The following is a 26,760-nucleotide window of genomic DNA, read 5'->3' as shown; positions in this document are numbered from 1 at the left end:
GGGGAAATAATGTTAATTTTAAGGTTCTGTTAATGCTGTTTTAACATTTAGAGAGTTACCATCTTATATTCCACATTATAGGGTTTTCAAATATCAATAAATCTGTTTTATTTTTGATATAAAGTTCAACAGAGACATAATGACATTTTAACTTGATACAGCATGCCTGTGTCTGCCAAACTTCAAGCAGTTGATCAGACTTGATATACAATGTATGTGTCACTCTTACATTTGGTTGGCTTAAATTTCATATTCACAAAACTGCAACAAAGCACAACTGGTAAGGAACAAGACTCTCCAAAAATGTGTATCAATATGTATATATATATTTTAGAAAAATAAGGAAAGAAAAAATAAACCAGTTCTTCATTTGAGGAACATTGGAGATCGGCTAGCATTATCAAAATTAAACCATTCTTTGAAAAAGAAGGTGTCAGCTTCGCACATAGTAAAGAAACTCACTTTACTAACTGTGCACATCCTGCCTATTATTTAGTATTGAGAACTCAATTCAATATCTTTGCATTGCTGCTCACCCTATTGGTATATGTTATTGGCATACATGCATTTTTCTCTTTGCAAACATTTTTTTTTAAGAAATGGGAACTAGTTTCTGCAAATCAACTTAGATGCTGAGAGCAAGACATCATAACAGTTTTGGAGTAGGCAGTTTTTGAAATAATAAAACATGTCATGTATTTCAGTGCTTTTGTAATGACTCCAGTGAGATTAATCATCCAGTATTATAAAGTCAAAAAATACTTTGTATCTACAAAACAACTTCTATCCCAAAAGCATCATGAACCCTAAAATCCACCTTTTAGCCAAGAGAATAATTTGGAATAAAATTTATATGAATGGAATTTTGCCCTGGATTTGTTAGCACTGGTCATGGCCATTTCACTGAAGTGCTGCAGTTTGTGAATAGGTTTGAAACTATGTTGACACATCATTTAAGGGGCCTAAATTGCCTGTTCTCTACCTCCCAATAGCGCCTCCAGGGGTGCAATCCTGTTTTCGGCCCGGGGTGGGGGGGCGAGCGAGGGGAGTTGGGTGGGTGCTACTGGCTCCCGCGGAATTGCGTGGGAGTTAGCAGAGGTGCTGACATAGTAGCGCGCGCCCCTGGCTGCTGCACAAACGGCTATGACATCATCAGCATGCGAGGCAACCCCTGAGCACCCCGCCACAACCACTTTCCGCCCCACGGCCGAAACGGGTTGCGAACCGGGCCGGCATCCGCTCGTGGGGCGGAATTTAAATTGAAGGTGAGCAGCGCCGCCATTTTCTCGTTTTGGCTAACTCACCGGTCGGCCCATCTTCAATCTCCGTGGTGTGTTCCAAGCCACCATCGTACAGCCCGGCACTCTGTTTGGGTGCCTTGCTGTGGCCTCAGTTCCACGCCGCCCTGGTGGCTCAGTGGAGGCCCTGCAGAGTGCGCAGTGGCCCTCCCCTTTAACGGAAGCGGCGGGGCATTGAAACATATCAGCACTATGCGGAGAAGCCATGTAGCGCTGCCGATCACGCCTGAGTGGCGCCCCGGATACCATCCCAACAGGAAGAGGAGCACGTGACATTGCGCTCCATTTCCTGTGAGGGGCGGTAACCCCAATTCCGCAGCCGGGGCGGGATTTCGGTTACCATCCCCAAATGGGGCGGTGGGGAATTTCGCCACCTAAATATTTATATAGTGCCTCACTGCATTGTGGTTTAAAGAATGCAAGGTCATTTTTTAATGAAGCAGAGAATGGTCAATTCTGCATGTAAAGTAGTGGAATTTGTCATTTGTGGAGATTATAAATAGAAAATCCAAAGACTCTCCAAAAATGTGTATCTATATGTATATATATATTTTAGAAGAATAAGGAAAGAAAAAATAAACCAGTTCTTCATTTGAGGTGCAATGTGGATTGATAGTGATCTATACAGAAATATAATTTCTTATTCAGAAAAACAAAGCTATTAATGGCACCAACAGCCAGTTCCTCTGTTTAATGTTAGATATTGTAACCTAAACAATGGCATCTGTGGCTTTCTTCCATATGGAACCTCAATATATGTCTGAAAAAATAGGAATATTAATCCCATATATTGATATTCATAAATCCGATGCCACTTCAGAAATGTTTCTTGACATAAGACATATCCATCCTAATATCTTATTTCATAAAGACCATTTGGAGGTTTGGGATAAATAAATATGCAACAATGTTCACTTACAAATCCACAGATAAGAAAAGATTAGGAGAAAAAAGAAACAGTGACATAACACATTGAAATTCTCAAAATCATAGAAACACAGAAAATAGGTGCAGGAGTAGGCCATTCAGCCCTTCGAGCCTGCACCACCATTCAATGAGTTCATGGCTGAACATGCAACTTCAGTACCCCATTCCTGCTTTCTCGCCATACCCCTTGACCCCCCGAGTAGTAAGGACTGCATCTAACTCCCTTTTGAATATATTTAGTGAATTGGCCTCAACTACTTTCTGTGGTAGAGAATTCCACAGGTTCACCACTCTCTGGGTGAAGAAGTTTCTCCTCATCTCAGTCCTAAATGGCTTACCCCTTATCCTTAGACTGTGACCCCTGGTTCTGCACTTCCCCAACATTGGGAACATTCTTCCTGCATCTAACCTGTCTAAACCCATCAGAATTTTAAACGTTTCTATGAGGTCCCCTCTCATTCATCTGAACTCCAGTGAATACAAACCCAGTTGATCCAGTCTTTCTTGATATGTCAGTCCCGCCATCCCGGGAATCGGTCTGGTGAACCTTCGCTGCACTGCCTTCAACAGCAAGAATGTCCTTCCTCAAGTTAGGAGACCAAAACTGTACACAATACTCCAGGTGTGGCCTCACCAAGGCCCTGTACAACTGTAGTAACATCTCCCTGCCCTGTACTCAAATCCCCTCGCTATGAAGGCCAACATGCCATTTGCTTTCTTAACCGCCTGCTGTGCCTGCATGCCAACCTTCAATGACTGATGTACCATGACACCCAGGTCTCGTTGCACCTCTCCTTTTCCTAATCTGTCATCATTCAGATAATAGTCTAACTCTCTGTTTTTACCACCAAAGTGGATAACCTCACATTTATCCACATTATACTTCATCTGCCATGCATTTGCCCACTCACCTAACCTATCCAAGTCACTCTGCAGCGTCATCGCATCCTCCTCGCAGCTCACACTGCCACCTAACTTAGTGTCATCCACAAATTTGGAGATACTACATTTAATCCCCTCGTCTAAATCATTAATGTACAATGTAAACAGCTGGGGCCCCAGCACAGAACCTTGCGGTACCCCACTAGTCACTGTCTGCCATTCTGAAAAGTACCCATTTACTCCTACTCTGTGCTTCCTGTCTGACAACCAGTTCTCAATCCACGTCAGCACACTACCCCCACTCCCATGTGCTTTAACTTTGCACATTAATCTCTTGTGTGGGACCTTGTCAAAAGCCTTCTGAAAGTCCAAATACACCACATCAACTGGTTCTCCCTTGTCCACTCTACTGGAAACATCCTCAAAAAATTCCAGATTTGTCAAGCATGATTTCCCTTTCACAAATCCATGCTGACTTGGACCTATCATGTCACCTATTTCCAAATGTGCTGCTATAACATCCTTAATAATTGATTCCATCATTTTACCCACTACCGATGTCAGGCTGACCGGTCTATAATTTCCTGTTTTCTCTCTCCCTCCTTTTTTAAAAAGTGGGGTTACATTGGCTACCCTCCACTCCATAGGAACTGATCCAGAGTCTATGGAATGTTGGAAAATGACTGTCAATGCATCTGCTATTTCCAAGGCCACCTCCTTAAGTACCCTGGGATGCAGACCATCAGGCCCTGGGAATTTATCGGCCTTCAGTCCCATCAATTTCCCCAACACAATTTCCCGACTAATAAGGATTTCCCTCAGTTCCTCCTTCTTACTAGACCCTCTGACCCCCTTTATATCCAGAAGGTTGTTTGTGTCCTCCTTAGTGAATACCGAACCAAAGTACTTAGCAGTCTGCACTTTCTCATTAGCTCTGATATTTTTGTAGAAAGCTAATGGTTCTGATGTAGTCAAACTGTTATTATGGGTGAAATGAATATAAAACATGCTAGGTTAACATTAAAGAAAATTTCTGGGTTCATCATCATGTTAATTTTCAGTCTGCAGCTTGCACTACCATGACATTATCATCCAGCAACAAAAGGTCACTATGCTAAGGGTTCCTCTAAATGTAGTTAATAGTGCAAAGAAGTAAGTGGTAACCCACTTTCAGACCAGTTTTACTATTGAAAATAGATCAGTGCCAGGAATGAACATTTTATATACCCCTTATAAGTTGTCTGAAGTTTACATAAGAACATAAGAAATAGCATCAGGAGTAGGCCACACGGCCCCTCGAGCCTGCTCGGCCATTTAATACGATCATGGCTGATCCAATCATGGACTCAGATCCACTTCCCTGCCCGCTCCCTATAACCCCTTATTCCCTTATCGTTTAAGAAACTGTCTATCTCCGTCTTAAATGTATTCAATGTCCCAGCTTCCACAGCTCTCTGAGTTTGGTTGTTTCCTTTCATTTTGCCTGCTGAGTGTTTCAGTTAAATACTCAATTCAGTGCATTTCTAAAATAAACTGTAATTTCTACAAACTGCAATGAGCTCCAACCAAATTTGACTGCTCTGTCAAACTGTTTTTCCTCAATTCAATCCCTTGGAGGGTTTTCACAGCTGTCAAAATGATCATCTGACCAAAACTAATTCTGATGAGATATTTGCCTGGTTTTGCAACTTTCGACTTTATTTAGAATGACAATTAGCGAGAGCTGATTACTGCCTAGCATCCTCATTAATACTCAGATTAGAGTCATTGCTGACAAGACTTGTCAGTTCCGTGCTGTTCCTCACTTGGCTCTAGGAGGAAATAATGTCATCAGGGAAATATTACCACATTTTTATCACAAACCCTTATGTGTCATATAAATGAGTGTGTCTGTGTCTCTATATCTGTGTGTGTGTCTACGACGTATATGTGTGTAGGAAAAGGAGGCTACATGATATATTTAATACTCAGCTACAAGACTTCTTACTATTCAGACAACATCTTTATTTGTCAATAAGATTGATGTGGTTCAATTGAACTACTTTCATTGCAAGTTATAATTTTTCAGTCCCTCACTCCCTTTGTTATTAATTTGCAGTTATCTATTTGCTTTTGCAAGTAGAACCATGTCTATTTATACCCTAAGAACCAATAATTGAAAGAAAAAGTTGCACGTGTTTTAATGTTTAATAAGAACACCTGGCAAGAACATGTTACTTTTCTTGTATTTAAATAGGAGCTAAAATATGCTTGCTGTTCTATATTCTATCTTATAGTCTTTTGCTGCAGGCATTGAAAAGTCTTTGTTCCACCCCTATCTTGGATCACACCTCTCACGGGAGTGGATTTGTAAAGGTTCAGGTACTCTGATGGTATTTTAGAATACTGTCCTGTCGCCTATATAGTTTCCCTAGTGCCACATCTCTTTGGGGGAACAGCCAAAGAGAATCTATTCATGGCACACTACACTTCAAAAATACTACATTGGCTGTGAAGCACTTTGATACGACCCAAAGTCATGAAAGACACCAGATAAATGCAAGTTTATTTCTTCTTTCTTTCACTCAACGTTTTAGCAAAAATATCACTACCCGAGATATGTTCTATACTCAAAAGGTCAGGCTTAAAGTGTTTTTGTATTACACAGAACTGCCTCAGATAGAAGCAGTTTTGTATGTCTTTATTCTCGGTGCTCTGCAGTGCACACTATTTATATTTGGAGAATTTCAGAGCCAACAGATTTATATCACAGCTCTCAGCTTCTGGCTATCCTTGCTTCCTGGCTCGTACGGGCCAGCAAACTGAAAACTCTATTGTTGACCTGGTGTTATCTAGTCTCAGATGGTTGGCTAGCATGACTGGTTGCAGGTAGAGCTCACGCTGCCAAGACGGCTGGAGACCTGCTCTGCTGCACGGGGCGAAGGAGTGGCGAGAGATTGGAGAGGGACGCGATTGGGGCCCAGGAGAGGCATGAGTTCGGGGCCCAGAAGAAGCCAGGGCCCAGGGGCAGCACGGGCCAGTCCACACTGCGATATGTGTGTGCACTGGGTCCGTGTAGCAGAGCAGGCCTCCAGTCGTCTTGGTTAACCCTTGCCACTGGACCAAGACTAGCTCTGTCAAGCCCATGTGGTGGCTGGTGTGCAACGACCACCCCACATTAAAAAAATTCACGCACAGGCATCTTCCACCCTTCAACATGTAGTTCAGGACCTGGAATATTAGGCCCTTCATTAAAACACCTGTGAACTCATCCCTTTTTGGCGTGGAAGCAAGTCATCCTCGTTTCGAGGGACTGCCTATGATGATGATGATGACCTAGTGTCAGACAAAAAACGAATGGCAGGTGGCAACAGTGTAATTTACCAGCAGCAGCTGTATACGGAGCTACCACTAATGGTGCATGGAAAAAACATGTCTAGATCCTACTCCATACTGCCGTGGATTGCAGTTCTACTTCATTTACATTATAGCATTGCCATTGGAACTGGGGCTGCCAGCAATCACAGCTGTATAATGTAAACGCAGCATTAGAAGATTGCTTCTCTGCTGACACTCCAGCTTTAGGATCACTTGTTAAAAAAATCCTCATACCCATTAATCATGTCCAGTGTACATTAAGAAGACCTTACCAGTAAAAACACTCAACTTTACATATGCAAAGAATAAATAACAAAGAATACAATCGTCACATATATTAGGAAAGTTACATGTACCCACGTTCGTCAATGAAATAATGCTGTAATTCCAGTGATTCACATTCAACCACTGTGGCCAATAATACATCTGTGAAACATTGATGTGTATCTGCCTCCAGAATTTTTATTGTAATGAATATGATTGTTATCCTATTCAACATAAAAGGCAAAGAAACACGAGAAGCAGGAGAAATGATAGTATTCAAATGGGTTTTACTCATTTTCTATTATTAAAAAATTAATGGCCATTAAATCTTTAGATGTTTAAAATATTTTTACTGTCTTTCCTTGGTCTTTGAAAAAGGTTAAAACAATTCCAAAAAGTATGAGCAAGTACATTAAAAGTAACAATAACTAATGACATCTACAGTATAACAGAAGGACTGCAGATCTGAGGATACGTCACCCTCAATAAATAACACAGACCATAATTGTTAAAGAACCACAATTAATCTAAAACCTACATGGTCTTGGGTGTATAATTATAATGTGAGTGATTTGGTCATGAGGAGATACAGACCTGTAAATCTAATTGCTCACATATAGGTGGGAGCAATACATTGAGTTGGGACTATTTGGTGCCTTTAGCAGAAACAGTGAATGGAAAAATTAATCTTGCACCTCACAAGGTCACAAGATATTTATGAATGAAGAAGGTCATTCACCCATCCATCCAGAACAACCCTACAGTTTGCTCACTGCTGTATCTAATTGTTTCTTAAATGATTCCAGGGTTTCCACCTCCATCACTCTGCCAACAAATGTAACAAGCTAGATTCATTTTTATTTTGAGTATTATATCATTCAGAATTTTTAAACTTTAAATATTTCTTATCAGTTTTACTTCATTAAATGTCACCCTTGTCTATGAGGTATTATGAATGTGACCTGCTTTGTTAGCAGATTATGGTCACATTATCTGGTCACATATGGCCAGATACGAGACTCCCTAAGTAAATGCTTTATGTGGAGCTCCTTCATGGTGAACGAGCCATAGGTGGGCAGCGGAAGTGTTACAAGGACACCCTCAAAGCCTCCCTGGTAAAGTGCGACATCACCACTGATACCTGGGAGACCCTGGCCGAAGACCGCCCGAGGTGGAGAATGTGCATCCGGGAGGGCATTGAGCTCTTCGAGTCTCAACGCAAAGAGTGTGAAGAGATCAAGCGCAGACAGCGGAAGGAGCGCGCTGCAAACCAGCCCCAGCTACCCCTTCCCTTGACGAATGTCTGTCCCATCTGTTACAGGTTCTGTGGCTCTCGTATTGGACTGTTCAGCCACCAGAGAACTCACTTTGGGAGTGGAAGCTATTCTTCCTCGATTCCGAGGGATTGCCTATGATGATAGTCACATTATGATGGTTACAAATCAAATGGAAGAGTTACTTGTTTCCACAGTTTAGCTGCACATGTTGGTACATTATAGTGCCAGTGGTGGTGATGAGAATATATATATATATATATTCCGACAACTGGAAGTCAAGGTGTGCAGAACAGGATATTATATATACACACATCTTGACTTCCAGTTGCCACAATTTTGTCACACATTTTGCGACAAGTTTTTCTCAATGTAAGCTCCTATGCTCACATTTATAAGGGATTTTGACTATGTAAAATCAGCTGTCTGATCTGGCAATCAGGTTCAACTAATTGCACAAAATGTTTTATGAAAAATTTTCATCTGCAATGTTTGTCTCTGACATTCCTAAAGTCCAAAATAAGAGTTTAAACAAAATAAGCATTTAAAACAATTATGAGGGTAAAATTCAATTTTAGTGGGGGCACAATGTTAGGGTAATTTTGATTTTGGGTAATAGTGTAAAACGGGCGATATCGGATCAGCCGCACAATATACATCTCTCCCACTATTCATTTCCATTCACTTCAGTTGAATACACTGCCTGAAAGGGTGATGCTAGCAGATTCATTAGTAACTTTCAAATTGGATCTAAACTTGAAAAGGAATTTTTTTTTTCAGTGCAGGGAAAATGGGACTAATTGGATAGCTCGTTCAAAGCGCCGGCACAGGCATAATGGATTGAATGGCCTCCTTCTGTGTTGTAAGATTTTATGATTCTATAAAGGAATATAACTATATGTCAGTCATTTACAATGTTCATGGAATAGTGGACAGAGCTGTGAATTTCAAACCTGAAAGTAAAAATCTTGAATACATTTTAATAAAGGTGGAATTTGACTAATTCAGTCACTGTAAATTAGTGGCCCTGATGTTATTACCTACAACTCTGTTGTTATAAAAACAATAAATCCTCTGATTCACTATGTGCAATACCATGAGACATCTACTAGTAATATACTAAAAATCTTACTACGTCTCTACGCACTTCCAATGTAAATTCCTGTGTCCGCATTTATATTGGAATTTGCCTATATAAGCAGGTCACAATGTTATTAATGATGGCACGGTAGTATCTCAGTTTCATATCACCGAGCTCCTCAGCACATACAACAAAGAAATACCTCAGCTTTAACTAACTCTAGAGGGATCGAAATTTGGTTACGCCCCCAGACGTCCTGCGTCAAAGTCCCGCCCCGGCCGCGAAATTGGGGGTACCACCCCCGAGAGGAAGTGGAATGCAATGTCGCACTCTCCACTTCCACTTGGGGGCGGGAATGGCGTGGTAAGCGCGGGAATTTTCCCTCCCCTTCCTGCATGCTGCGAGCTCTGCAGTGGGGCGAGGGGTCTCCTCTTCACCACCGAGGGTCCAGGGTGCCGTGCCAGTACCCTGGCACAGAAGCAGAATGCCGGGCTCACAGCATAAGCCCCGCAAAATGTACAATGGAAGACCGGACCGATAAGTTGGCTGGGAAAAGAAAATAGCGCTGGGCACCTCCCTGGTATGCAACCCGCGATGTGCGCGCTGACATTGCCCGTGGCAGCCTCATAGGCACTGCCCAATTTCTGCTGCGGGGGGTGGGGGGGGGGGGGCGAAAATGGGTTGCTGTGCACGGTGATGGCGTCATCATGCAGTATGGAGAATATTCCATTAAGACCTGGCTGCATAGCTCATGAGTAGGAAAATATTGCATTTATTCACCGTGGGATATATTCTGTATGTGATGGCCACCTGCCAAGTCCTCTGTTAATGCTGTAAATAAAAACACTTGCTGCACTTCAAGATTATTTATCATAGTTCGTCAGCTCTTCACATGGGGACTGGACCTGACAATTCCATGCGCTGGGTCAGATGCACATCCATTGCAGTTCTGGCAGCCGTCATATTTAATAAATGTCATTCAGCAGTGTGTAGGATTAATTTCACACTAAAGTATTGTTTAGGACTTATATTTGATCTAAATATCGGTTTATGCTGATGAAAGTGCTAATTATATAGTCTAATTGTGTTTCATTCTAAAATGCAAGTTGTAAAAGGATTTGACAATTTGTGTAGTGTGAAGTCTGGAATAATTATTAAATATGCTTTATCCACCATAATTATAATAGATTTCCAAAACAATATTGCATTTTAGTCAATACTGGCTGTTACACATTTTTTGAAGTTGTCAGTATAATCAATAAACTAATAATACTTCCTGCACTGGTGAAGTGCATGTTCCTTGGTCAGTATAATGCACATTCATAAGACATTCAAACTGTTTCTTGTTATCAAGTAAATTACCTCTCAGTCTTATTTTTGATTTGGAGCTCACTCACAGCATATACAGAATTGGGAATTCAATTAGTATTTAATTTATCAGCCTTCACCTTCTAACCTGCTTTTAAATGAACAGACATATTCCAAGATATTTGAAACCTTGGGTATATACATTTCTGTACAGGGCTATGCATGTTGTTTCACTTTCCAGTGTATTTAGTGTTCTTCTGGAACCATCTTTATCGCCTTTCGTGTTGGTGATTTTACATGGTAATTGTTGTGGCATATATCTTGTTTTCTTGTAGTTTAATGACCTGTGTCCATCATGCTCACGACTGGTCTAATGGTGAGTATCTGGGACCCTGGCTCTCTAATAGTTTTATGCATCTGACTCCCTGACAGTTGTGCACTTGTATATTTTCAAGTTCAAACTCTGTACTGGGCAAAATTAGGTGAACCCATTGGAAATCTGGCTGGCACAGAATAATTCCCCTATGAATATTTAGAAATCTACCACCACTCGAGTTTAATGCAATGACCAGTATAAATAATTACAGTGCAAATTGGTTAATTTATAAAATTACAACTTGAGTGTTACAATTTACTAAATTACCCTAAATTGTCATTCTTCTTGAAGCCATCTTTGATGAAAAAGACTCAAAGCAAACTATTTGAAACTGGCATAGATATGGAGGCATAAACATGATCAATTCTGATGAAAACTTTTTTCGTGGTTGCTCATGTACCATTACTCCTGTATATTGGTAATTTTCCAGTTTCCCTATAGTTTGCTCAGATTAATGATTAATATTCCAAGTTCAACTTCTTTTGCTGAAGGCTTTCTTCTGCAGAAATAGATTGCCACTGCCTTATTTGACTCTAGTCTACAAATGATAACTAACAGCAGTATATTATAGCCTCCCCTTGTATTCTGCAACTCCAAATGACAAGCTAAAATTATACACATCTGTGCAATTGTAGAAGGTCTGAGAATATTGCACTTCTAATGAAAGAATGCAAAACTCTTCAATGTTTTTCTGTCACTAATTTCAGATATGTTCTTCAATTAAAATAAAATATGATTAACTGTTTGTTCATTAAAAGGATCCTTACTTTAGCTGCTATTTTGTAGCATTCATGAATGCCTTTTAAAAAAAATCAGTTGAATCCCAGTTGTGGTTATGTGTTTCAAAGAATATTCAATTTTACAATAAGTTTTCAATTGAATACAGCTGAATCATGATGGTGGTGCTAGGTATTGGAAGGATCTCAATGTATATATGTTTCAAGGACATCCCATTGAGTTTTATTTAAAGAAAGTGGATTGCAATGGAAGATTCCGATATAAACATCTTTGTTCTTAGAATAACCAAATATAAGAAATATTTTTGAATGTTTTCTACATGTGGCATAAATAAAATTTGTTCACGACAACTGTGGAAATATGAATACAGCAAAGACTTTCTACCTTTATGTTAATGGACAAGTAATCCCGAGGCCCAGACTAATAAACCAAAGAATGTGAGCTCAACTCACATCATGGCGGTTTGAGAATTTGAATTTAGTTTCAAAAATCTGGAAATAAAAAAAATTTGGAAAAAGCAAAAGTGACCATGAAGCTGTCAGATTGTCGTTAAAAACCCAACTGGTTTACTGTTATACTTTAGGGAAGGAAATCTGCCGTCCTTACCTGGTCTGGGCCTATAAAGACTCCAGTCACACACCAATTTGGTTGACCCTTACCTGCCCTTGAAGTGGCCAAGCAAGCCTCTCAATTGTAAGTAGGGATGGACAATAAATGCTGGCCTTGCCAGCAATGTCCACATCTTGAGAATGAATTAGAAGAAATAATCCATCGCAGGAAGATTTTATTCTCGGCAATATCTTATCTCCATCATAAAGCACTGTGTTAGTCTGGGGCATGGGTTGTTTCGTAAGACTCCGAGTCCACTCAGACACAAGCACTGATCTTTCACCTCTCTCCAGTTCCAATTTACCACAAATTCAGGATTAGTTACCTTTCAAAATCAAATCAATGGATAGGAAAGCATGTTAACAGAACACAGAATAAAAGTACATCTGCTTCTTATTCCAGTCATTTCCTACCTGGTAATATTTTATTTTGTTTCGTTGATTATCTTTGCATAGCAATGCTTTTGCAAGTTGAGTGCTAAAACTAGACAAAAGATTAGTCACTTTGGCCAAAAGCCGTCGCTAATATTTTTTAAATAAAAAGACTAAGGAAAATACCTATTTCACAGTAAGTAGAATTGTTAATGTTACATCTGAAAAACTAGAAACAACCACAAATCTGCACAAGATTATAAATCCCTAAAATGCTAAAATTAGTAAAGATCTAACAGTTTGAAATATTCCAAAATACAATGAAAAAGTGGTACAATATTTGTACCCCAACCTCTAACAACACTGATCGCAATTGAACAAAGTCTACAGAATGCATCAACCAACAGTTAATTTAATTGATATTGCTCATTAGTTTACAAATTAATTTTTCTGTGGGACAGGAGCAACAAGGAGGAAATTCATCTGGCAGGTGGTAATACTATCCATGCACCTCATTAACTTTGCTGTGGTATCGACATTTTGAATGACCCAGTTTAGCAGACACCTCTTACAGCTGGCTGGAAATGTGTTTGAACATATACAAAATGAAGCACATGTACCTTGAATTATATCCCATATTTAAAACTGTTTTCACATTGGATTTTCCACCAATCTCCACCATAGAGAGACTGCTTTAGTAATCCTCTTCTTTTCCATGATGCCACCTCTTATTCCCACAAATAGTCACTTTTAAACTGTAAAATGATTTCTCAGTAGGTCTCATGTCAAGGAGATTTATTTCTATGATCACTCGGTGCGCATCTACGTATGTTTGCACACAGAGACCAATTCTTACTAATACAATAAAAAGAGAGGATTAGGAGCATTTATAATGTGATGAAGATGAAGGTATTGGGACACAGAAGTGCTTAAGATCTGATATAATGAGAGAGGAAGTAAGAGAACCAAAGTTTTTGACCAAAATGAACAATTTATTTTCATTTGAAATGCTTTAAGGTTTCTCTCATACTTTTGTGTGATTTGCCAAAGAGGAAAGTAAGCCTTCTGAGATATGCTCAAACTGTAGTTGAAAGCCATGGTGTACACCTCCACAGGCTTTTCCGTATTGCCACACAGTTCGTATGTAGGAGAGTCTGGCTGCAGAACAGTTCTTTTTGTGCATGTACAGTTGGACCAGGAATGAAGAGCGACATGCAGACATACCGTATATACTCGCGTATCCTACGATCTCACGTATCATGCGACCCCCCAAATTTAGGTTACAATTTAGGTCTTCAAAAGTCGCATGATACGCGAGTATATACGGTATGCCAAGAAATTCGAATTGTGCCCAAGACGGCGTAAAATCGGCAAAGTGATGGCTCCGTGCATCAGTCCATGCTGGCTTTACCAAATTCAGCATTGGGCTTTATTTAAATGCCGTTGGCTAGTTATGGATGCACCAAGTAGGGACAGTTGGGAAATTGGCATGCTCCTACTCTGAGCCAGACGCCAGGCCAGTGCTGAGGTGCGGAGGTGGCCCTGGAGGGGCTTCGAGTGTCCTGACAGCGGGCTAGATTTTTTTTGTGTAAAAATATAAAAACAAATATAAAAACGGAACATTTCTTGGTTGTCGCTGAGCAGCCTTCAGCAGTCCCTTTTAGAATCTTTAGACCGTATGCCAATTTTATGCCGGAAAAACAGGGGTCACGAGTTGAATTTCTCCCCCATGGGTATTACAGATATAATACTCACAAATGGACAGAGACAGATAAGGTCAGAGAAACACATATACAGGTACAAAAAAATGCGAGAATGAAACAAAGAGATAGGCATCCATAAGCACAGGCTTAGATGGGGAAATTAATATTTCACAGGCTTGCCCCTGCCTGTGTTTTTGTGTTCAAAGAAAGTTAACTGTACTCCTTGAACTTTGGACTTTGGTGAAGGCAGTAATTTTGCTGGCTGTCCAATAATTTGCACTCAAAAAATTACAATTGTGATATTGCAGCTGCTCACGAATCCAGCATAATATTGCAGTTACTAAATTTGACCAGGTTTTAGTCCTCCATCTTACTCTGCCACTTTGCTGACTTTACCTGGTAACGCTGTGGCCAAGTGCCTAATTCAAATTTTTGTGCACATGCAAATACATAGGCGCATTTATTTTCAACTGGGTCCATTGAAATTGTATAACGTGTGCGATTCTGACTTTATGCTGGAAATCGAATTGCATGTGTAATAAACAGAATTGTTTTTCATAACTCTGAAAATTACACAACACAGCTACACCTTCATTGGAATTAGCGCCAAAACTTTCACAACTTTTGATTCCATTAATAACCCTTTAAAGCACATAAACATAATTGATCTCTTTGCTATCATCAACTCAAACCAGAGAGTGTAAGGACTATTAAGTACTGGTGCTGCAGTTGATATAATAGTGATACAGAAATGGGATCTGGAGTGATACATTGTTTGAAAGATTGTAGACATAGTGGCAAATAATTAGTGAAAACAGAAAATAGGTAATCACAGGCAATCACACAGAGTACATTAATGATTTAATAGGGGTGTTAGCTACAGGGCATAGGAAATATTATCTAATCTCATTTCATTTTTGCTTTTGCAAAATATGTCATGCTGTTATGCCTTCATTAATTGCAGTATTTTGTGTCACCAATGGAGTTTAGCTCTAGTTAGTGCCATAGATAGTATTAAGAATGCATTATAGGATTAACAGATCTGTTTGCATGTGCATGATGCGCAGGCTATTGTTGTATGAAATCATAATCTTATCAAATTGTGTGCTTATCACAACTGTTAAAAAGAACCCTGCACAGTGGACTAGAGTATTGTCACTTCACCTTTGAATCAAAGCAAGCCTGACTCTGCCAATTATAACGATCTTATGCGGAATGAGATTGGTGGGCATCAGCACACCACACAACTCTGCCCACAATTCAGCACATGAGCAATCCCATTCTGACTGGGTATAAGGATGGCTGGCTTGGGAAATGGAAATCTTTGATGATATTACAGTAAGGCTAGTGTTAAGATTCATTTTAGTACCTCTACTGAGGGAGCTTAAACCTGTGTTCCAAAAAAAGTTTAATATTTAAAACAAAAGACCCTTTTTATATATTTAATTTGACACTAATAGCTATTCTTGTTCACTCAGAGTCAATGAGTGAAATGCAGCAATCATATAGCTGGCCAGTGTTTCATTGGTTATTTTTAATCATATCTACGGTTGACAAGTTGTTATTCCCAGAACCTGGAACATCACAAGGAGATGAAAGAGTTAATAAAGTTTCATGATTATATACAGTTTATAAATCTTTAATATCATCTTCTACTACATTTGCAGTACTTTGTCCACGCTGAATAGTTAGTATCCATCATTCAAAGCTTGAAGACAAATAGGCTGAGATCACACAGTGTGCTATGAGTTACAAACACAATGGCCGGACAGTTCCTCGGAGCTGCTCCCACTCTGCTGCCATAGCTTTGTCGGAAGCGTGGCTGAAACACATTTACCCCCTCAAACGGGATTTCTGCCGCACTTCCAGCAAAGTTACGGTGGCGGAGCAGGAACAGCTCCAAGGAACTTCCCAGCCGTTAATGCCTTTGCCTGAAGCTCCTTTGTCCATTATTTAACAAAGGATTGCATTGTAAGCAGACTAATACTTTTGTTAACATAGTGGACAGAGGAATTGTGTACTGTTACTAAACTCACACAGTGTAATTCCGAGCATAAAATCATGTGATATACTATAACCTCCTCTGATTACAGCAATAGCATTTCAGCAATACAATAATAAAATTTTTAGTTTTTTCCAAATATTATGAATCAAAATTTCTCATTAGCCTATGGGGGTAATTTTCAACTTACCGCCATAGCGTGAAACCAGCATTGCATCTTGGGTGCCTGTTATAGAAACAGCCCAACTTTCCTTTCTATTAATTTGACCGCAAAGGAATATCAGGCAGTTTTATAATGGCCGCCCGACCCGGAAGACCTTTTGAAAATTACTCCTTCTATGTTCCGTAAATTTATCTTAGTAATCCATATTAGAAATTTAAGATTCATAAAAGGAAGCATGCATATTTTAAAAGCTGAAATTGTATTTAGTCCTCAAAGGGTTAAGAAAGCTTTAATTGACAAAGATCTTAAGGTATTAGGCACATATTAATAGAATGGGAACATTTCTGGAAAACATTAAATTCACTTAAAATCACCTCATTAACACATGACATCATTAACACTGTTTCATATTTTTGATGTGTTTTGATGCAATTCATTTTCTAGTTTGTAATGAATTTAATCTGGCAAATATTTTAACCTGTATTAAATAAAACAGATAACTATTTACCCTCACTAGAAAGCTCATGGATTTTATTTTCTATTTAATTATTTAGATCCATCCGAGAACCTAATAGCTGGACTCTGCACTATCCTCAATGATCTGAGATGGAAAACAGCCATTATGAAGGACAGTTAGTTGAATCACTGCAATCATATCAGAATTTACAATATAAAGTGTACTACCATCTGAAGCATTCTTGGGCCAGCGAGATTTGTTACGTGCACACTGACTAATCTTCGCTCTTACTAATGATAGTACAACGACAATATAAAATTCACTATTCTTTGGTGAGCAACAAGATCAAATACCCAATGGTCATGGATGTTGAGCTTTTACCCTGGAGTTCTACAATTTTTGCATCTATCATTAATGGTTTCTCCCTGATTTGGCACCATTGTGGCACTATAGACTCAAGAAAACAAGTTGCCATGGAGTTGATACAATTCCTCTCGTCAGCGGGTGTATGTTGCTGACTGAATATATTAAATTCTGTTTCAAAAGAAGCATCACAGAGAAGCAAGCTGATATAGGAAATAACATCCAATACACTTGGAAAACAAATGCTTTATTTCTATAGAAGATGTGGTTCAATTCTGCAATCAATTACAGCCATTTATATAACTCCCATATGGTTCAGTTCCATCAAGCACTAATAGCATGCTGGCTTTGCTCAATATACTCTATCTGACCAATGTACAATGGTATGAACAACCACACAAAAATCACTCCTGGCATTCACATGTGATGTTACAAAGATCCTGTTCCAGCCTTTCCAGATGTAAAGCAGCAGGGTTATAACCAAAAGATACTGATGTGCATTGACAGTACCAGTTACTTGACGTGGTCATTGTAATCCATGGGTTTCTCTCTTTGTATTCAAGAGAGCTGTACATATGTCTGATTACTTTGTATTATTAGTATGGTCTACAGTAAATTAAACTGTTTACTCTTACAGTGGTTGCTCATTTTTACTAGATTAATAAAGTAATGACCCTAAACTTGAAGCTTGCAGGAAGCTTGAACGTGCAATAAATGATACATTACTCGCTGAATCATATCAAAGGGAGTCAACCTACATCGGAACAACTTGGACATGATTGAAGTGATTCAAGTGGGAACAGCTGACAGTGCTTTATTCACCCAATACATTTACCATCCAGAGTTATTTTGCTGAATCTGATGGCCTTTGTATTGCAAAGCATCAGAAAGCAAATTTGTTGAAACAATATTCTTTTGCAGTCGTCTGAGCTTTCCATAACATTCTAGCAGAGTTAAAATTTTTTTCATTGTTTTCAAGAGACTATATAAATATTAAATGTATTTTTTTCAGATTGAACATTTGTCATTGTATTATAATAAATACAACCAGTCCTATGCCACATTATAAACACTTGTTGCTTCTATCTATTAAATATGAAGTTCTTGAGGTGCGCATTTCATTGAAAATGCCCAATACACCTGCAGTACCTGCTACTCCTGTAGGGGGCACCATGACAGGCATTTTCAATGTTAAACATGTCACATTGTGTGACACACAATAGCCGGCATTTTATAATAAAACTGTGATTACACAATTGGGCCACCAGGTTCTCACAAATTGCTCAAAATGCTTTCTGAACTTGTTTCATCCACCATTTTTCTTAATAATTGAAATTTCTAGGATCGAAAATAAATATTTAAACAACCTAAATGATTTTTTAAAAATACATGTATCACAATAGCATGGTTACATTTATTCATTGAATTGTCTTTTCTGTCTTTTAATGCCTTTAATAAAGTTTTGACTTGAAGGTCTCTGTCTCTCCCAAAAGCCTGGGTTTGAACTTATATTTTTGCCCACACCTGTCACTCTGGATTGTGCAGTGTGAGCTTACAGTGTGCCTAATTTTCAGGCTGCATCAATAAAGAAAGACTTGCATTTATGTGGTGCCTTTCATGACCACCGGATGTCTCAAAGTGCTTTATAACCAATGAAGTACTTTTGGAGTGTAGTCACTGTTGTAATGTAGGAAATGCAGCAGGCAATTTGCGCAGAAGCAAGCTCTCACAAACAGCAATGTGATAATGACCAGATAATCTGTTTTGTTATGTTGATTGAGGGATAAATATTGGCCAGGACACTGGGGATAACTCCCCTGCTCTTGTTTGAAATAATGCCATGGGATCTTTTACGTCCACTTTGAGGGAGAAAATGGGGCCTCGGTTTAACGTCTCATCCGAAAGACGGCACCTCCGACAGTGCAGCACTCCCTCAGCACTGCACTGGGAGGAGTGTCAGCCTAGATTTTTGTGCTCAAGTCCCTGGAGTCGGGCTTGAACCCACAACCTGCTGAGTCAGAGGCGAGAGTGCTACCCACTGAGTCACAGCTGATTGGGGAAAGCATCTCCTGTTTAAGTAAAAATAGCATTCAGTTAATTATCCCGATGGAATATTTTTCTTTAACTTCTAGTTTATTTACTCAGTAGTTTTCCTTCAAATGATTATTAAAAAAGGACAGATTTCAAATGTATGTTTAAAAAGCACAAAAAGGCTGCCTGTGTCTTGTGGTGCCTGTGTGTTTGAGAATGACAGAGTTCTGATTACTAACTTCTTTTAGTCGGAAGGGAAAGAGATAGTGGGAATGTGAAGGTGTATGCGATACAATGGAAGTGGAAGATATGGGGAGGCACAAGAGATAGGAATAGTGATATTTTCCCCCAACCGCAATTGTAGCATGCTGCACCACCAACCACCCAGCACCTGAAAGCAGAGGACAGAAAAAGATGGAGAAGCACAAAAAGGTTAAGGAGTCAGAAGCCGTAGAGCTTTTTTTTAGGCTTCTTACTGTCATGTATCTTACATTATTATATATAACTGTATCCTAACATGCTATACATGACTGTAATAAGATATGACCTGTAACCACCAGCATACCTTACCACCAGGGGTGCACTTGCAAGAGACAGGTATATAAGGACCTATACCAAAGAAATTGTACCAGTCCTCGGCAGCGCCATGCTCTCTGTCACACACAAAGGGACAGTGAACTGACTTCCTCTGTGGATTGTCCCCGGAGACCCTCCAGCACTGCTGGGGAGAAGCTGGCTGGCAAAACTAAACTGAAAATGGGATGATGTCCATGCCATGTCATTAGAGGAACGGACCTCCTGCTCAACAGTTATAAAGCGATTTGAACATCTCCTCTTTCAGCCAGGTGTGGGCACTTTCAACAGGGTCAAAGTCAAAATCTATATCACACAGGACGCTAGATCGGCCCATCACAAGGCCAGAGCTGTACCCTATGTGATGAGGGAAAAGATTGAACACCGAACTAGACAGGCTTCTGCGGGAAGGCATTATATCACCTGTGGAATTTAGCGACTGGGCAAGTCCCATCGTCCCAGTCATGAAGCCTGATGGATCCATACGAATCTGTGGGGACTACAAATCTACCATAAACAGAGTCTCCCTACAGGACCTGTACCCGCTGCCCAGAGCGGAGGACTTATTTGCCACATTGGCTGGAGGTAAACTTTTCTCAAAATTAGACCTCACATCTGCGTATATGACGAAAGAATTGACCGAGGAATCCAAGCTACTCACCACCATCAACATACATCGAGGCCTTTTCATGTATAATCGATGCCCATTCGGCATCAGGTCGGCAGCTGCCATATTCCAGCGCAACATGGAGAGTCTGCTCAAGTCCATCCCGGGGACGGTTGTATTTCAAGACGACATACTTATCACGGGCAGGGACACCGACTCCCATCTCCATAATTTGGAGGAAGTACTAAAGCGGTTGGATCGGGTAGGCCTACGAGTCAAGAAATCCAAGTGCCTGTTTCTCGCACCCGAGGTTGAATTTTTGGGCAGAAGGATTGCCGCTGATGGAATCCGCCCAACAGAGTCCAAAACAGAACCAATTCGCCTGGCACCCAGGCCCCGGAATGTCTCAGAACTGCATGCCTTTCTCGGGCTACTCAATTACTTTGGGAACTTTATGCAGAACTTAAGCACGCTCCACGTGCTACTCAGGAAGGGGTGCGATTGGTTTTGGGGGGACGCCCAGGAACGCGCCTTCAATAAGGCACGCAACCTTCTGTGTTCCAACAGTGTTTTGACTTTCTTTGACCCAGGTAAAAAGCTAGTTCTCACATGCGATGCGTCAGCGTGTGGGGTCGGGTGCATTTTGCAACATGTCAAAAGTGCGGGCAAATTACAATCCATAGCTTATGCCTCCAGGTTACTTTCGCGGGCAGAGCGCGGGTACGGAATGGTAGAGAAGGAGGCGCTCGTGTGCGTGTACGGTGTCAAAAAGATGCACCAATACCTTTTCAGGGCCAAGTTCGCGTTAGAAACCGACCACAAGCCCCTCACGTCCCTCCTATCCGAGAGCAAGGCAATAAACGCCAACGCCTCGGCGCGAATTCAACGGTGGGCACTCATGCTGGTGTCCTACAACTATACCATAAGGCACAGACCAGGCACAGACAACTGTGCCGACGTGCTCAGCGGGCTATCCCTGGCAACCACGGAAGAGTCTGACGAACAGGACTGTGAGATAGTCATGGCAATCAATGCCTTTGAGTCCACAGGTTCGCCCATGACGGCTCGCCAAATCAGAGCCTGGACGGCCAGCGACCCCATGTTATCCTTAGTAAAAAGATGTGTCCTAACCAGTGACTGGGCAGAGGCTCGCGACGTCTGCACCGAGGAATTAAAACTCTTTCACAGGCGCATGCATGAGCTATCACTACAAGCAGACTGCCTGATATGGGGCAGCCGAGTAGTCATGCCTCTGCGAGACAGAGAGGCATTTGTCAGGGAGCTCCACCGCGAGCACCCAGGGATCATTCTCATGAAGGCCATAGCCAGATCCCACGTCTGATGGCCTGGTATTGACGCGGACTTGGAGCTCTGCGTCCGAAGGTGCACCATTTGTCCCCAACTCAGCAATGCCCCCAGTGAGGCTCCACTGAGCCCCTGGCCATGGCCTACCAAACCGTGGTCGCGGGTGCACGTAGACTATGCGGGCCTATTCATGGGCAAAATGTTCCTCGTAGTTGTTGATGCATTTTCAAAGTGGATCAAATGCACCATTTTAAACTCGAGCACAACCTCCACCACTGTGGAGAGCCTCGCAACCATGTTTGCAACGCACGGAATCCCTGACATTTTGGTCAGTGACAATGGTCCGTGCTTCACCAGCGCAGAATTCCAAGACTTTATAATTGACCACGGCATAAATCACATCACGATGGCACCGTTCAAGCCGGCCTCCAATGGCCAGGTGGAGAGAGCAGTGTAAATTACTAAACAAGGCATGCTTAAAATCCAAGGTCCCACGCTGCAGGGTCGCCTGTCGCGACTGCTGCTGGCATACAGATCTCGTCCGCACTCACTGACTGGGATCCCCCCGTGCAACTGTTGATGAAAAGGACTTTAAAAACAAGGCTCTCATTAATCCTCCCAGACATGCACGAAATCGTTGAGGCAAAGCGCCATAAGCTGACTGAGTACCATGACAGAAATTCGAGGGGGAGATGGAATGAGATAGGGGACAAAGTGTTTGTACTAAACTATGGCAGGGGTCTCAAATGGCTTGCAGGGACAGTAACGGGCAAGGAAGGAAACAGGCTACTGGTAATACAAATGGACAATGGCAAAGTCTGCCGGAGGCACGTAGACCAAGTTAAAAGCAGATTTAACAACAACACTGCGGAACCAGAGGCAGACGACAATGTGGAATTCGCACCACACCTGGTGGACAGACAGAGGGAACAACCTGAGGAAAGGGCAATCCCAACAGACAGCCCAGGCGACTCAACAACAATCACAGCAATTGAAACAGACAGCCCAGGCGAGATACCAGCAACCACACCCAAAGAAAAACAGACACCAAGGCAAACAACTGAACCACAATTCAGACGCTCCACATGAGAGCGTAGACCACCTGAGAGACTGAACCTATAAAGACAATAAGACCTTGGGGGAGGGTGATATCATGTATCTTACATTATTATAACTGTAGCCTAACATGCTATACATGACTGTAATAAGATATGACCTGTAACCACCAGCATACCTTACCACCAGGGGTGCACTTGCAAGAGACAGGTATATAAGGACAGGTCTCAGGCAAGTGCAGCATTCCAGAGCTGTGAAATAAAGGTGCAGGTCCAGAGTGACCCTGACTTCACTACATGCCTTGTGTGAATCTGTACTGAGGGGACAGGACTTTACACTTACACTTTACAACCAATAGTTTTTCCTCAAATAATTTTGAAAAACAAAAAACATGTTTCATAAGCTTGACTGAGATAGCATTTATAAAGTGTATTTATTTTTAAAAAGGAGAATGAGTGTGTGCGAGAGAGAAAGAAAATAACTAGAGTGCTGATTGCATACTTGTAACTTTTGTTTTGTGTTCTATAAATTTGAGAGGCATATTCAGCTAAAAGAGGGAGAGAAAGAATGAAACTGGAGTCAGCAAGTCTGGAATCAGAGAGAGGGGTGTAGGAGAGAGAGAGAGTCAGTGAGAGGGGTGTGGGAGAGAGAGAGTCAGTGAGAGGGGTGTAGGAGAGAGAGAGTCAGAGAGAGGGGTGTGGGAGAGAGAGTCAGAGAGAGAGAAACAGTGAGAGAGAGAGAGTCAGAGAGTGGTATGAGAGAGAGAGAGAGTCAGAGAGAGGGTTGTGGGAGAGGGACGAGTCAGAGAGAGTGGTGTGGGCGAGAGAGAGTCAGAGAGAGAGAGTCAGAGAGAGGGGTGTGGGAGAGAGAGAGTCAGAGAGAGAGAGTCAGAGAGAGAGTCAGAGAGAGGGGTGTGGGAGAGGGGTGTGGGAGAGTCAGAGAGAGGGGTGTGATAGAGAGAGAGTCAGAGAGAGAGAGTCAGAGAGAGTGGTGTGGGCGAGAGACGAGTCAGAGAAAGGGGTGTGGGTGAGAGAGAGTCAGAGAGAGAGGTGTGGGAGAGAGAAGTCAGTGAGAGGGATGTGGGAGAGAGAGTCAGAGAGAGAGAGTCAGTGAGAGAGAGAGAGTCAGAGAGTGGTGTGAGAGAGAGAGTCAGAGAGAGGGGTGTGGGAGAGGGACGAGTCAGAGAGAGTGGTGTTGGAGAGTCAGAGAGAGTGGTGTGGGAGAGTCAGAGAGAGGGGTGTGATAGAGAGAGAGTCAGAGAGAGAGAGTCAGAGAGAGGTGTGGGAGAGAGAGTGAGTCAGAGAGAGGGGTGTGGGAGAGAGACGAGTCAGAGAGAGGGGTGTGGGAGAGAGAGAGTCAGAGAGAGGGGTGTGGGAGAGAGATAGTCAGAGAGAGGGGTGTGGGAGTGAGAGAGTCAGAGAGAGGGGTGTGAGAGAGATTCGAGTCAGAGAAGAGAGATGTGAAAGAGAAATAAGGAGTGTTTTCTTCATTTATTGTTACTTCAATTTTTTAAAAAGATGCATTTTGAAGCCAACTAATCATTTCTACCTGTGTTTTGTTGACAGAAACGGTCACTACTCATCGTATACACCTGTAACATTCTAGTTTCAAATGTCTGAGAGAGACAGAGAGAAAGATAAATCACAAACAAGACGGCAGACAGTATTTTTCTTCCTCACCCCAACTTGATTTCATTTTTGATAATTCTGAAAACAAAGCAAAGCTTCTTTGAGGTAAACTGATAGAAATGGAAGATGGAAGGAATCTGGTTGAGGAAGAGGGGGAGCAGGTGCCCTCTCAGTATCCAGTCTCTGGGAGAGCACGTGGGAGAGGGATAGAGCAGATGGGAAATTATTTTGAATGACTATGGAGTGAGGGCGAGGGGAAGATACAGTGATTAAGTAGGTCATTCCAAGCGCAGTAGGTAAGGGTAATGAGAGGAGTGAGTTATGGAAGGAAAGGGATTGGAGAAGGAGAGAGCTACTTTTCGCCAGCAATGGGAGGAAGACATCTGCTCTCACCCAGAAGGTGCGGTTGGAGGTAGCTGGGGAGACGAGCAGCAGGCGTGTTGGATGTAATGTTGGCAGCAGTTTAATGACCTAACTAGGTCTGGAAAGGTGAGTACATTTGTTGATTCAACTCCTGTGTCTTGCTAAGTTATCAGCATTACATCACCCCTCACACCCACTCAATTTTTAGCAGCACCCGACCTTCATTCCCCATTTATCCATCCCCCGTTGACACTCACTCCAATCCTTATGCAATGTGATGCACCTATCTCATAATCAGCCTCACCAAATGCACTACATCCATTGAGTGAATACCTCACCTTCACTCACTCACAGGTCTGTTTTTGCATCCCTTGTAGGAGAAAAGAATGCAGAATGCAAAGGAGAGGGACTGAAGGTACGCTGCCACAAATAGTACAGTGCACAGATGCAGAGGAGGATGCCCTAGAGATAAGTGTCACATCTGCGTCCCTCTCAATCAGAGATGGAGTGAAAAGAAGCTCACCAATAGCTGGTGACAGAATTACAAATATCTCTGGTACACCAATGCTGACTTTATTTCATCGATGACTGAACGATGAAGAGGAGGAGTATGGTGATTATCAGGATTGTGAGTTTTCCACTAAATTATATCCCTTTCTTTTGTCTTCCAGGGCTATCACACGTACAGCAAGTGTTGCAGGATGATTCCTCAGAGGACCTTATTCCTCTGAGTGTGCACCATCACAGGGCCTACAGCCATGCGTCAGCGCAAATATTCACACTTCGATGGGTCCAATTGGAGAGTTGGTTAGGTTTTCATCCTGTGATTCACACCTCACAAGCAGGGACAGCTGTGGATTCACTCTGCTCAGTTGGACACAGATGCTGAACCCCAGGGGCTATCATAGAGAAGGAGAATGCATCAGCAACTTCACCAGCAACTGACAAATGTGCTATGCACACTTTCCACGATAGCGGAGAGGGTGGAGGAGTCAAACTCAGTCGCTAGTGGATTGGCAATCCAGGCAATTGCGAGAATGTTAACCATGGAGAGACAGTCCGCCTCCATGGAGCTTCAAGCTAAGTTCTCAAATGAGTCCATGCAGACCATGACCACGGCTGTGCAGACTTTGGATGCCAACGTATGAGCCGCCTTAAACGGGACGACAGATGCCTTAAATGGGATGACAGATGCCTTATCCTTGGCTTTATCATGGGTTACCATGGTAGGAGTGATGTGGCACTGGCCCAAGAGAGGGATGATGGCGAAGGGGGAAGCGAAGTGGGAATTCCACTCAAAGCGCACCCACTTCTCACCTGTTGCACCCGCCCGCGCCCCCCACCCCCAACCAGTGCCCGACATGTTGCCTTGTCTCCCATTGGCCGAGCCTGCCCCTACACAGGTGCAGATGGAACAGTCTTTGGCAGGTCTCCAAAACCCAAAGGGCGTAGGCCAAAAGCATATCAGGGCAGGGATCTGACCAGCCTGCCTCCATCTCTGCTGAAGCCACATAGGATGCACCAAGTAGAAGAGGTAGGAAGCATAAATTGAAGAAATTGTTATTCACCAAAGGTATGCACATCGGTGTTTGACAAAATTTGATGTGCTAGTTTCTTTTTTTATAATGCCACATGAAATCTAGTGATTTGCAGTCCTTCCACGTTATGCCCATTATTGTGCCCCGTGGATCAACTCGCCCTTTCAATTACTTCATGATGAATGTCAAAACAGGCTCAAACCCATTGGGCAGATGTGCAATGGATGGATGAGTGGTTGAAGGATTGTTTGGTGCAATGGAGGAGGCAGTGCTGCTGGTGGTGGGAGTCGACCGGTGGTTTCCATTTGTCATCTTTCACTCAAGGTGAAACTTCGCGATATTAGGGCATCCCTGGCAGCAACTTAAGCGGCTGGTCTGGTGATGGTGCCCTGTCCTCATCTGCCTCCTCCTTCTCCTCCCCCATGTTCTCCTCGTCTCAAGATGAGTGATGAGCCCCTTTGTCTTCCTCCACCTGCCATCCCCTCT

The 26,760-nt window shown here is 42.0% G+C and overlaps 1 protein-coding gene across 1 annotated transcript in view; it reads left to right on the top strand.

Annotated features, from left to right (window-relative positions):
- LOC139277706 (chemokine-like protein TAFA-1) overlaps positions 1-25,467 on the top strand; it is a 168,090-nt gene extending 142,623 nt beyond the window's left edge. Inside the window, exon 4 of the mRNA XM_070896536.1 lies at positions 25,408-25,467. Coding sequence (XP_070752637.1) covers positions 25,408-25,467 — 60 coding nt within the window. The remainder of the gene's footprint in view (positions 1-25,407) is intronic.
- The last annotated feature ends 1,293 nt before the right edge of the window (positions 25,468-26,760 follow it).

The sequence above is a fragment of the Pristiophorus japonicus genome, chromosome 12 (genome assembly GCF_044704955.1).
Source record: "Pristiophorus japonicus isolate sPriJap1 chromosome 12, sPriJap1.hap1, whole genome shotgun sequence".
NCBI classification, from domain to species: domain Eukaryota; kingdom Metazoa; phylum Chordata; class Chondrichthyes; family Pristiophoridae; genus Pristiophorus; species Pristiophorus japonicus.
This window is presented reverse-complemented; position numbering and strand designations above follow the sequence as displayed.